Raw genomic sequence first — 13049 nt, forward strand, 5'->3', positions numbered from 1 at the left:
CACAGGACAGGTGAAAGACACAGCTCGGACAAACGGGATTTCACAAAGCAAATCCATTCCCTGTGTATTAAGGACTCCTCCCTAAGAAAATAAAACAGTGCACTAATCCAGAGACTGAACAATGCAATTGCATCCAGAGCACCCCAAAGCTGTCAGTGGGCAGCAGCTGTTTGGGTTTACAAAGGCCTGGGCTCAGGAATGGGGCTGTCTCCCCTTGTCCTGCTCTCCCCTCTGTTCCAGCATTTCTCCTTGAAAGGTGACAGCTTTTCCCGAGGCTGTTTTCCTGCCAGGCTGCATCAATCGCTCCCCCGCAATGAGCAGTGGCAGCTTTGCTTGGAGTGGGAGGGATTAAACAGTGCAGTCCCTGGAACAATTCCTGCTTAACAGGGTTTTTATAAAAATTCCTAATCCAGCAGCAAGTCAGGTAGTGGCAGATGAAGGAGGGTAAGGGCTCTGGCCAGGCTGGGGGCTTTAATCTGGAAAATAAAAACATGTAGACGCAAAGCAACCATAAAGGCAAGGAAAAAAAAAAAAAAAGCCAATACAAACATTGTATTTGAAATGAAACTTTTTTTAAAAAATAATCTGGATACATAGGGACTTTGGGCTGGAGAACTTCCTGGGGAGCAATCCTGCCCCTGTGTGATGGAATGCCAGGGCAGCTCCAGCTGAAACCTGCACACAAACACCACAAATATTTTAGATATTTGCAGTAAGCATCAACTTAGTAACTACTGTTTAATAATTTATTCACTTTCCCATTAAATGGTACATTCACTCCAGAAGACTTAAACACCTTTCTGGTAGTTTTATTTACAGTCTGCAGCGTGTTCTGTAAAACACAGGAGTGGTCACAGACAGACACACAACACAGGTCTTTTCAAACATTTAAATAAGTACAGTTTATTCCAAAGTAAGTCTACACACTACTTTTTCCATAAAAATATAGAAAATAGTTTAGTTGCTGTATTTAACCTAAACCAAGATACTTGAGGATTCTTCCACAAGTGATGCCCCTTCCCCAAAAAGGGCACTCCAACAATAAGAAATTCAGGAGACTGCATCACCAAATAAAATACTAACGGCAACTGCTTCAATCCACCAGAAAAACAAATAATTCCCACTCTGCATCCAGCAATCCCTGTTCTGCAGGTGTTTGGATCTGCTTTTGTTTGGTTTGTGGGGGTTTTGCTGCTCCAGGGCCATTCCCACGATCAAAGAATGGCTGAATTCCTGCAGACTGTCACTCAGCACGTGCCCACCTGGCAATCCTGCATGTCACACGTTCCTTGGGGAACACATCCAAAGGGGAACTGGCCTTCGAGACCTTTACCTCAAGGAGTCTCTTTTTTACTGAGCATCCAGTGAAAACAGTGCCCAGTTCTGTTTGTTGTTATTTCTCTGGTTTTGCTGAGCATATTTTGGATGGGAAGATTCAGATGGAGTTCTGCAGAACACCCACTCCAGCCCTTGTCTCACTGGGGTACACCAAATTTACAGAAGTGGCTTGGGTTGCAATGCAAGATGTGACCAGAAGTATGTATTCTATTACCAGCTTTTGAAACCAATTCAGGAGGTGTTTTTTAAGCTCTTGTATGCCCCATTCCTCATAACTCCAGGGGGCAGGGGCCTGCTGTTACTGGCCCAGATGTTAAAACCAGGCTGGGGAGGTGTTTTCCTTTATCCCTGCCAGGACCCACCCTCCCCCAGGGGTATCTGCTGTCCATGGGCCACCCAGGCTCACTGCAGGGCTCAGACAATTCCGGCAGCCCACTGGGACAGGCTCCACCCAGGGGAGGAGCCCAGCATTCCCACCTGGATCAGCCCTGGGGTTCAGAGCCCAGCACAGCCTGTGTGCACTGGATTCCCAGAGGAGACCAGACCCAGCTCAGCACCACTGGAGCTTCTCCAGGATCATCTCTGCTCCCACAGAACCACAGCTGGCGCTGCAGGAGGGTTTATCTGGGCTGACACCCACACCCTGACCAACAAGGAGTGAGATTGTATTCTGTCAGTGTTTATTTTTTGTTTGCTTTTCTTATATATTTTTTATTTCCAGTATTCCTAGTAAAGAACTGTTACCCTATTCCCGTATCTTTGCCTGAAAGCTCCTTAATTTCAAAATTATAAAAATTCAGAGGGGGGTTACATTCTTCATTCCCAGGGCAGCTCTGGCTTTCTCTGGCTGACACCTGTCTTTCCAAAGTAAGATTTTGGTGCCCAGCATTCTGGAGAAGATGGCAGACAGGCTGGATCTTCACGAGGTGGGCACAGAGGATTGTGCTGTGGATGAGAACATCCACAGGCTGAAGGAAAAGGCCAGGAAGAGGAAGGATCCCATGCTCAGGAACGTGAGGATTACCACAGCGTGGAGCAGGACAGGGATGAGCCAGGCCCACAGAGAGCTGTGGGTGTTTGTGTCGGGGCTGCACAGGGAGGATGTGCACCAGTGAGTGTCCCAGTTCGGGGAGGTCAGGAGCATCAGCTGAGCCTGCAGCAGAGCACAGGGTGTGAGAAGGGCTACAGCTGCTGAGCACAGGACAGGCAAGGGGCAGCAGCTCCTGGGGCAGCTGCTCAGTGGTGGCTGGTGCTTCACCAGGGCCCCCAAGGGCAAGCAGAGGGGTGGGACCAGCTGAGGCACAGCTGGATACAGCCAAACTTCCCCCATTTGTGTTCCAAGTCCAGACTGGGGGAAACTGGGCTTTGTACACAGCCTCAAGGAGCCAAACCAGCTCCAGCCCCAGGGAAATTTGGGGTTTATGGCATTTTATTGTTTTAAAAGGATCAAGATGAGAGAAGCAGCAGTCTGTGAGGGTTTCCCTCAGGTTTGGGGGATCCCCTCTAGCCCCCCATCCCAGTACATCCCGGGAGTTTTTGCCATGCTCCAAGCAAGTGGTGCCTAATCTCCCATGGCATTTATCCCACCAGGAATTCCTTGTTTTCTGTTAAATAAATAAATAAAAGATTTAATTTTTTTTCCTGGTGTTCTGAATCTCAGGTTTTTCCAGGTAGATCATCTCCAATGGGATGATGTAATTTGCTCAGTCATGGCCCATGAACAGCAGATATCCCTAGAGGGAGGATGGGCCCTGGAAGGGATAAGAACCCTGCCCCAGCTGGTTTTAACAGCTGGCCAGTAACAGAACACACCCAGCCCCTGCTCCTGGAGTTATGAGGAATGGGTCATGGAAGAGATAAAGGAAACATCCCCCCCAACCAGTTTCAACAGCTGGTAATACAATACAGACTTCTGGTTACATCTTGCATTACAACCCAAGACAAAAAGAAAGGCACAGAGATGAAACTCCTAAAGCAGCACCAGCCCCGATTCACTGAGCTGCTGCTTTCCAACACCAACACTCAGCAAACACCTCCAAGACACCAGCCAAGGACACAGGGGAGTGAAAAACCCAGAGCCCGTGGGCAGGACAAGCACTACATTGATCAGGAGCAAATCAACACAGCTCAACTGGATGGTGCAGTTAAGACTGGACCTGGAAGCATCAGGAAAAGCCATTGGAACACAAGCTCAGCAGCACAGAATCCATTTGTCACCAGTGAGATGGGAGCCTCTGTGTGGGACATGTGGTGCATTCAGGTTCAACAATGCCAGAGCATTTCAGTGCCCCACAGCAGCACTGAAAACCTTCTGCTTGTAACAGCTGAGAGGATTTTTGTCAGTGGAAGTGAAGCTGTCATTAACAGAGGAACAGCACATGATGTACAGCATAATCTGCAATAAAAAGCTTTTGTTTTCCAGCATGTAAACATCCAGGTTACCGGACTTGAGCTCATATAAACGAATCTGATGATAGATTTTTTTTTTCTTTTTCCAAACTAAAAAAGTAAAATCTTCCATAAAAGGATAAACCACAAAAATACTCTCTTGGTAAGTCTCACGAGCCATTTAATACCTTCCATGTCCTAGAACAACTACGCAAAACACTTCAAAATCTGAGCAGTAGAAAGGTTGACCACTGAACGTTTGGCAGCTGTGTGCTCCAGCCCCCTGGGAGGGCAGTGTCACTCCACACCAGTCCTGCACCTCCCCAGCTATTTCTTCTTCTTCTTCTTTGGGGGCTCATCCTCAGAGCTGCTGTCTGTGCTGCTGCTGCTGCTGCTGGAGGAGCTGGAATCTGACTCAAAGTCGGAGGAGGAGGAAGAGCTGCTGGAGGAGGAGGAGGAGGATGAGGAGGAGGAGTTGCTGTCCTCACTGTCACTGTCTGAGGAGGAGGAGGAGGTAGAGGAGTCCTCGCTGTCAGAGGAGGAGTCACTGGCTGAGCTGTCACTGCTGCTGCTGCTGGAACTGGTCACACTCTTGGACCTGAGAGAGAACAAAGAGTTGAGCACACCCTGCCAGAGCCCATCACACCGTGTTCCCTCTGCTCTGTCGTAACAATCCAAACGTCAATTATTTGCCTGGAGAATTTCCACACCTCGCCATCGAAATTTCCAGGCCTCAGCATCCATCTCGGATGAATTCCTGGGCTCTCCCCTCCCTTTTCCACTCCCGGATGACTGGATTTTGGCCATCTGAGCAATGGCAGAGTGGCCCCAGGGCATGACCTAACCCAGCAGGAGTGCAGAGAGAGGCAGGGAGAGGAGAGCTGGCCAGGATCTGCTCCTAGCCCGGAGCAGGGGCTTTGCTGGGCTTACTGCCCTCTACCACCCAGCCCTGGGGAAAATGACCCAGGCTCAGCCCCTGCTCACCATTGCAACAGTGAAATTCTGCCACTGCAAGAGCCAGGGGAGGTTTCAGCAATAATTTCACCAAGGTCAGAGCTGTTCTCAGCAAAAACTGTTCTTAGATTACTCCTGGCAAAAGATCCCAAAGCATCTGCCACTACAGCACGATAATGTTTTCCAGGTGGAAGAGAAGGGTGGAAACAATCCAAGATTGAGACAGAATGAGCACAGCAAAGAGGATTTCTGTATGCTCTGCAATTTTTTTTTTCATGTTCTGCCCTTCCTGGGGCCACTGTTCTCAAGATCAACATCTCTGATTAGGGGGGGGTGATATGAATTCCAAGAAAGTACAATTCAATTCTTCCAGAGATCTTTCCCCGAAGCACAAGATAGTGATTCACCTCCCTTCCCACCAAAGTCAATCAAAGAGCATCCAAAAACGTAAATGATGATAATGCAGAATCTTGTTTCCATTAGAAAATTAATGCAGACTTTTTATCAGAGGGTTTGGTTGAATGTAACAGCTCAGGAAGTGCCTGTGTTAAGGTTAGTGAAGAGTGTGAGGTTTTTTCATCCTATCAGCCCTGTCAGCTGACAAGTGTGGGTGTGGATTAAGCCACAAAGCACTGCAGTTTTTATAACACATCTGCTATCTCTGTGTGCAGACACAACAACTGTTCATTACAGATAAATCCATAAGGGCTGCTGGAACACTGACTTTGCTGGGGAAAAAACAGCACTAAGACAAGGAAAATCAAGAATATGGGAGCAGTAGTCTCAATCTGAGCAGTTCCATAAGAGGGGCAGGAATCAGAGGATTTCCTGAGTAACTCTGAACTTGCTTTTCATGATCACTTTTCACAGAATCCAGCAATCCATGGGCACTCAGTGTTTAGATTTATTCCAAAACCCATTCCCAGAAACATCAGGATATTGAATTTAAAGCTGCCTCTCCCAGAGGGAAGTAAGAGCTGGGGCTGGGAGAGGAAACAGGCAGGAACTTGTTCTCAGGAGAGGCAACATGTGGGCTGCTGGTACTGACAGCAGGAGGATGGAGATGGAACAGGTAAAACTCCAACACAAAATACAATTTGGGAACATGACTGCAGAGGCTGTAGGCTGGTGATCTGAGGTTTGGGGGTTTATCACACCCCTGTGAAAGCAGAGAATTTTTAAAGCAGGTACCATTCCTCCTCCTCCTCCTCAGGAAAAAGTTTCCAAGACTTCATCTCTGATTCTGTCCCTTGTGTGGGCCAAGTGCTGTTGGAGCCCTGGGTGTCACCCCAGGCTGTCACCCTGCTCTGCTCTGTCACCCCCAGGCTGTCACCCTGCTCTGCTCTGTGACCCCCAGGGGTTTCCAACATGACACTGACACCCAACCCACAATTGTGGGCACAGCTGGGGCCTGAGGAAAGGAGGGAATGAGGACACAGTCCTGCCCTTCAGCCAGACTGACCTGTGCTCCAGTACCACGTGGGCCCTCAGTGGGTCCCTGAAGCACTCCAGGTGGGACACTGAGGCCGAGGAGCAGCTGGAAGGTGGCTCTGTCACCTGAGCTCCCAGGGCTCTGCAGCAGCTGCTCTGCCCCAGCCTGTTTTTCTGGTTAGGCCTGAGCTCCCTTATTCGTGTTTTTATCAAAACAAACACACTCTGTGGAAAAGGTTTGTGCTCCTCCTGCCAGAGCCCAAACTTTTACAGAGTTTTATTTTAAATTTGGAACTTAGGAATTTGCTGGATTCCCCACATTTAATTCTTCCTATATTATAATAAAAATCTAAATAGCAAACTGACTGGGAGGAATTTATAGAGACAGTTTCTCTGCTTGCACAGAGGCAGAAGAATAACTCAAATTTACAAGAGTTTTAAAATTTCAATGAAAAAGTGCCCAAACCACCCCATTCCCCATGAACCCTTTTGCTCTGCCCATTTTTGCACTGGTTTGGAGCTCAAACACCCTGTAAATAATTATGCCAGCAAAGGCTGCAGTGTCTGGGGAAGCCAAGGCAGGAAGAGGCCTGAGCTGCCCAGCTCAAAACCAGTTAATTCATGATCTCACCAGTCCTGAGTAACTCCAGCAATAAATTGGCACTTCTGGGAAAGCAGCCTTTGCTAAAACACCCTGAGACAGCCCTGCATTCCAATAAACCACATTCCACAGGACAGTCTGGAATAAAGAACACTTTAAAGATCTGCTCTGCCTTATTTACTGCCTGCCACACACAGCCAAGGCCTGGCCTTTAGACACCTCCTGAAAACTGGCTTAGATCAGACTGAGAGAAGTGACAATAAAGGGGAAGAGATGCTGGGGCTGCACAGACATTCCCTGGTGTCAGACTCCCAACACAATTCCAGGAGTGTTACAGCCACAGTTCTGGCTGTTCCTCCTTTCCATTTGCTAAGAAAGCAAATTCCCAAGTAAACATTAATGCAAAGTAAAGTACAAACAATGTCAAAAGAGTTCTTGGCTCCAAGCAGGACTTGGAGACAGGCAGGGTCATTTCCTGGATTTTGGTTTAGTTTGGGATCAAGGGGGTTTTGTTTGGATTTAAGGTTGGGTTTTTTAGGATGTTTTATTTCATCCTCTAGACAAAACTTGAGAGAGAGAGAACTGGCAGGAGAAGGGAATGAAAACAGCAGAAGTCAGAGCAGGATGGGCAGGTGGAGCAATGAGAGACCAGAAACCCCAGGGCCACTCTTGTTTCAGAGGCTCCTGATGGACTCTGAGGCAGAAATAGGAAGACTTTTATCACTACAGCAAGATCATGCAGCGGGAGAAAAACAGAATAAACTTTTGATAGTTTTTGGACAGAGAGGAGTAGAAAATCTCCATCTCTCTGTCAGACAAAAGCTGGAAACAGGTTTTAAAAGCTAAAAAGCAGTAAAACCAAAAGCTATTTGCAAAGCTGACTTTTGTCACCCCCCTCCCAAAGTCCTGCAGTGCCAGTCCCCACATACCTTTTTTTCTTTGTCTTCTTTTCTGCAGCACTTTCTCCAGCGCTAATTAAGGGGAAAAAAATAATGGCTTTGATTAATGCAATAGGAAAATTAACTAAATAGCAGCACACTGAGGCTGAGTTTGTTATTCAAAGGGCATTGGGCAGCTCAGTCCTGGGCAAAGCAGAGCAAATCCCACCTATGAGGCAGGGGAGGAAAATCCAGCAATTCACCTCTGATTTTCTGTGCTATTTATGCTCTACTCTCCCCTTTGCCTCATTTTGTATGGACAGCAGCAGCTGGGATGCAAAAGGCACAGGAGAAAAGGATACAAAAAAGTTGTAACTATATTTAGCAAAATTGATTGAAAGCAAGGATAAAAGCTTGACTTCGCCTGCAGCTTTCACATTTCTTTCAAGTGCAAAAAGAAAAATCCATTTCTATTGGTGCTTCCCAGCTCTGTGTCTCAGATTCCCGAGTGTCCATCACCTCACACAGTTTTAGTGGTGCCACAGAGGGAAGTTCTTTGTGTGCCACCAGAAAAATGAGATTTCTCCGTTTTATTTTCACACATAAGGTATGACAACATGACCACCACTCAAGAGGTCTCCACACTCCCCTCCTGTGGGCAAGGGGAAGAGTCACTGATATTCAGACTCCAACCCCTCTCATCCATATTTACAACCCTGAGGCCTCTGCAGGTGACCAGGGGAGTCCCAGGTAAGAGGAGTCACTCTGAGAACAGAATTAAACCCCAAAGCACCTTTGAGGAGACAGGACCTCACTCAGGGAGTGCCTCCCTCTGGTGTGGAAGGCGTGGGTTACTCAGGAGTTCCTCCTCTGCTCTGGACACTCCCTCAGAGCCACAAAGCCAGCCCAGGGTTGGGCTCAGAGCTCACAGCACCAGGAATGAGCATTCCCTCAGCTCCCAGCCCTGCTCCAGGCTGGGCAGGCACTGAGGGGCTTACTGACACCTCCAGATGGCCACCAGAACCGTGGGGCCAACAGCAGGAAGCCTGGAAGAACTGGGAAAGGAGTTCATGCTGGAAAAGGCTGGATGAGGTTGTCAGAGGTAAATATTGACCTTTTCAGGCTGGGTTTGCCTTCTGGTTAATGATTCCTGCGTGGCTCTTTAAAGGTGGTGACACAGGCTCTCCAAAGCAGACCTGGGGGAGACCCAACTCCTCCAAGGGCAAGGAAGAACCTCCCAAAGCAGGGGACACAAAAAGCACAAGGGTGAATCAGGAAGTTGCTTTTCCATGGAGAAAAAGCTTCACGCTTGGAAGTGTAGCACTGGCAGCTAAGGAACAGGATCCCTCCTGGCGCAGCTAAGGAGCTTATGATGACATAACCCCTGTGAATCCAGCCCTATTTTCCAGGATTAAACACTGGGATTACTCAGGCTTCCTTGCACAAGATGATTTTTCCCAGCACATGCCTGTCACTGTAAGAGCCCCAAACCTTTTGTGCCAGACTGGCCAGGGCTGTAACTCCCACATAAAATGATCCCACACTCAGATTCAAGCCTAAGGACAGGACAAGGAATTTCACCCTCATTTCACCATTCTCCAGTGGTAACCTGTAGAATTCACCAGAAAAAAAGGCCAGAAAAGCAACAAGGAAATCATTTGAGCCTTAAACTCAAATTTAGCCTAAAAATCTTGAGCCTCTGAAGAGATTCTGTCTCTAAATAGATCAGGACTGCTTGGATTCTGACACTTGGCTCCATCTACAACTCTGGCTGATTCCAATTACTTCACAATTACTCACTGGATTAAAATTCATTTCAAAATCAATGACTTTACATCACTCTCCTCACAAGCTGATGAGTCTCCACTCAAGGCAGGGTTTCAGCCCTGTGACTCAGAATTGCTGCTGAGCTGGAGCAGCTGAGGCCCCAGAGCCCTCCCTGTCCCCTCAGGAGGCAGCAGAAGGTGGGAATGCTCTCCCTCCCATCCTGGCAGTGCCTGAGGGCACGTGGCCAAACCCTCAGGAATTCCAGGTGTAAGGAGTGGCACTGGGAGTGATCCTGTCCCTCTCCAGCTCCAGAAACCAAACTGGAGTGGCAAAAATGACCCTGACACCCAGGAATTTCATGGAAAACTGAGGTGCAGCATTACTTTTGCCTCTGCTTGTTAAAACAATTATTAACCTGGGGGGAAGCATTAAAAAGTATTCCCAGGGCCAAGTGTTAAGGAAATCAGGTGCCACATGCAGAGTTCAGTTTAGGTTTCTCTGCTCCTTCCACTCTCTCAGCTGCCCCGAGAGGAAAGACTTGTGCAATTCAGAGGTGGTTTTACACCATGCTGGAGTTAGAGCTGATAACCCAACTCTCCCTGCCCTGTGTGACCCCTGCAGCTCCCAGGGAGCAGCAGGAGCAGGGCTGGGCCAGGTAACTGCAGCTCTGAGCAGCAAGAATTGCTGCTCTGCTATAAATACATTCACAGCTTTCACATCCATCTGCTTGGACAGCACATAAACACGGAATCAAACAGCCAAGGAATTCAGGGAATACTACCAACAAGGCTCCAACTAATCCAACTTTGGCTCTGTGCACGGCTTTTGTTTCAGACAGGCCACAACACTTTAAAGTGTATTTGACATGAGCAGGTGTAAATGAAATTAAAATGTTGGTTTTAATTCTCTGGGACCTGAATGTACATGTTTCCCCTCACACACAAATCAGCTCTAACATTAAGCACTCATCCCACAATCTGGAGGAAAAGATCACAGAAAATGGTCTAGGACAGCATATTTTTTTATTTCAGTTTCACCCTGCCAGTCTTACCTCTGTTGCAGGAGGAGTTGCTTTTCTTTCTCCTTAAGGATTTTGGCCAGCTGAGCTGTCCTTGAAGGCCTGTGCAGGTATTTCCTCTTCCCTTTACATTCATATGTCCAGTGGCCAAACTCTAAACACTTCTGACACCTCACATGCTGCTTGTTTGCCTCCCTAGAAAAATGCAGAATTGCTTAAGTAACTCGTTCCAGGTCTGTTCTACCCATGGAAAAAAAAATGTTTAGTTTATCATGCAGCTTGAAACAAGCTATGATCAAACCAGATGTTCACAGGTGCTGCAGGTTTTCTTTTGTAACACCAATAGACACAGAACTCAGGCAAACAGATCTTCATTTATTAAACCATTTTCACTTGGGAACAATCACACTGCTCAGTTGGCTGCTACCACTGAAATTCTCTTTCAGGACAAAGAGCAGCAGCTCCATTTCCAGCTCCTGAAATTTAACACCCAAGTCCCAAACCGCCCAATTCTCACCCACAGCCCAGGGCTCTCTGAGAGGTTCCCAGTAAATCCCAATAAGCTCCACCCAGGAGCTGGTAAAGCCTGGCACAAGGATTATCTCTGGACAATCCTGCTCATTCTGTGCACAGTGAATCGAGGCACACCTTCCCTGGCTGCCCCAAACACCTGCAGGCAGATTTCACACTCTATTGCAGCTCCCACTCTGCTAAAATCCTGGGGGAATTTTTAGAAATCAGGGAAGGAAAAAGACTCCTGTTTTCATGCTGGAGCTCTCAAGCTGCTCTTCTGAAGCTCTGCAAAGCTGTTTTGTCTCCTCTCCCAGCTGCTCTGCTCCTTTACAGACAAGGGAACTCACCCAGCCTGGAGACTGCTCAAGGTCACCGCCTAAATTAGTTCTGAGCTCAGGGCTCTGTCACTTCAGTTTCCTGCCACCTTCAGTTTTTATTCCAAGCATCAAAATATTCATTTTTCAAGCCAGCCCATCTAAACTATCTGAAATTGCAGCCTGGTTGATCTAGGAAGCTCCCAGAGTCATGTATGAGGACAAAGTGACAGACCAGCAGTGAGCATTTTTCCCTCTTCCAGCCAAGCTGTGAATTGCTTCTCCCTCAGCTTCAGCCACCACTTCTTGTGCCAGTTCCTGAAGGGAATCTTGTGCTGAACATTTTTCAATGCAGTGCATTTGGCTTCATCCTCAAGCCTTAGAAACCCTCAGCTGCACCAGCACCAAAACCTGATCAAACTCCCAGCAAAGCACAATGAACTTGGGCTTGGGCAGGAATCAGAATATCTGGGCATGAACAGAACCCAACAGCTCAGAGGGGTTTTGCTTTGCCTTTGTCTCCTTGCCACAGCAGTTACCACCAGCAGAGTGAGGCCTCCCTCTCCTCCTCGTCAATACAAAACCCCCAAATTCAGTGTTTGTCTCCCTCAGACCCACCCTGAGCTGTGCCCACAGAAACAAGGTGGATGTTTAAATCAACCCCCCATAATTCAGTGTTTGCAGAGCTGCTCACACAAGCAGCCAACCTCATGGAAGCCAAAAGGGTGAGGACTAAGCCCTAAAACGAAGATAATTACCAGGAGAACACGAGCTGCAGATCTACAATCAGCACTAATGAGTCTCACACTAATGAAAAGCACAAAAATGAAGGAAATTTTTAGCAGGGATCAGTGACTCCAAGCCTGGAGGGCTGACAGAGGGACAGCTCAGCACAGACCCAGCAAGCACAAAGACATCAAATCTAAAAAATGAGTCCTCAAAATAGCAACTTAAAAGAAGGAGTATTCCAGGAGTATTTTGAAATTCCAGGTTACTTTCCACTGGAAAACAGAAATTGTTCCTAAATCACGAAGAAATTGACCACATTCTGCACATTGCGATCGGGCAAAATTGCTACAAGAGAAATAAATTAATTTAAGGAAAAAAAAAAACCCCAACAGCCAAACCAACAAAGAGCTGAAAACCCAACGCCAGCACGCCACATCTGCCGCACTTCACAAACAAGCAAAAATGTGGTTTCCTCGTTCCAGGGCTCTGCAATCAGATCCCTTCGGTGCCCAGGGAATCACTCCGTCTGAGTGAGTCTGAGCGAGAGCCGCACGCTTGGCTTTTCTCTGCCTTTCTGACAGCTCCGCAAACTTATCAGAGTACCGTGAAGCCGAAGGCTATTTTTTCCCGTGTGAAGTGTGGAGTCTGCGAGGAGGAGCAGCAGGTGACGCCGTGCCCCGGGAGCTCCTCCCCGAGCCCCGCGGTCCCGTTCGCACCGAGCGCCCAAGGCCAGCAGCTCCCTCCGCCTCTGCACAGCCGCTCTCGCGGAACGCCCCGAGCAGGAAAGGACCCGCCGCGACCCTCGAGCCCAAGCCCCGGCCGCGCACGGGACACCCGAGGCCGCCGCCGTTCCACCCCAGCCGTGTTTCGGGGCTGTTTCCCCTCAGCCGAGCTGCGCCCCCCCGGGACAGAGCGCAGCGGCGAGGAGGCCTCCGAGCGCCGGGAAAACGCCGGGCGCCGCGGCCCCACCAGCCCGTGCCCGCCCAGCGCGGCCCCCCCGGTCCCACTCACGCCTGTCTGCGGGCAATCAGCCGGTGCATGGGCGTCGCCATCTTAACGGCCGGGCCGGAAGTGGGGCCGCCGCGGGGAACGACGGGATTAGTGACGGCCGCGGGGCA

The 13049-nt window shown here is 48.6% G+C and overlaps 1 protein-coding gene and 1 pseudogene across 2 annotated transcripts; one reads left to right on the plus strand and one right to left on the minus strand.

Annotated features, from left to right (window-relative positions):
* Positions 1–2023: 2023 nt before the first annotated feature.
* LOC136367641 (RNA-binding protein 8A pseudogene) lies at positions 2024–3428 on the plus strand (annotated as a pseudogene).
* A 462-nt stretch (positions 3429–3890) lies between these two features.
* ZCCHC10 (zinc finger CCHC-type containing 10) lies at positions 3891–13049 on the minus strand. 2 transcript variants are annotated; one of them, XM_066329428.1, is made up of 4 exons: positions 12943–13049; positions 10409–10570; positions 7642–7683; positions 3891–4324 (listed from the first exon to the last, which is right to left on the minus strand). In XM_066329428.1, the coding sequence occupies exons 1-4, from the start codon at positions 12981–12983 to the stop codon at positions 4054–4056; spliced, it is 516 nt and encodes a 171-aa protein (XP_066185525.1). In that variant the 5' UTR covers positions 12984–13049; the 3' UTR covers positions 3891–4053. The 2 variants fall into 2 exon arrangements, with proteins under 2 accessions (XP_066185525.1, XP_066185524.1); XM_066329427.1 differs by lacking the exon at positions 12943–13049 and adding an exon at positions 11438–11632.

Source organism: Sylvia atricapilla, chromosome 14 (assembly GCF_009819655.1).
Source record: "Sylvia atricapilla isolate bSylAtr1 chromosome 14, bSylAtr1.pri, whole genome shotgun sequence".
Taxonomy (NCBI): domain Eukaryota; kingdom Metazoa; phylum Chordata; class Aves; order Passeriformes; family Sylviidae; genus Sylvia; species Sylvia atricapilla.

Excerpts from the sequence above, each read along its gene's own strand:
- ZCCHC10 (XM_066329427.1), bottom strand. The coding sequence starts at position 11,562 with ATGCACTGCATTGAAAAATGTTCAGCACAAGATTCCCTTCAGGAACTG. Across the intron at positions 10,571-11,437 it reads GGGAAAAATGCTCACTGCTG|GGAGGCAAACAAGCAGCATG; the intron begins GTCTGTCACTTT and ends GCATTTTTCTAG. Across the intron at positions 7,684-10,408 it reads CAACTCCTCCTGCAACAGAG|CGCTGGAGAAAGTGCTGCAG; the intron begins GTAAGACTGGCA and ends CCCCTTAATTAG.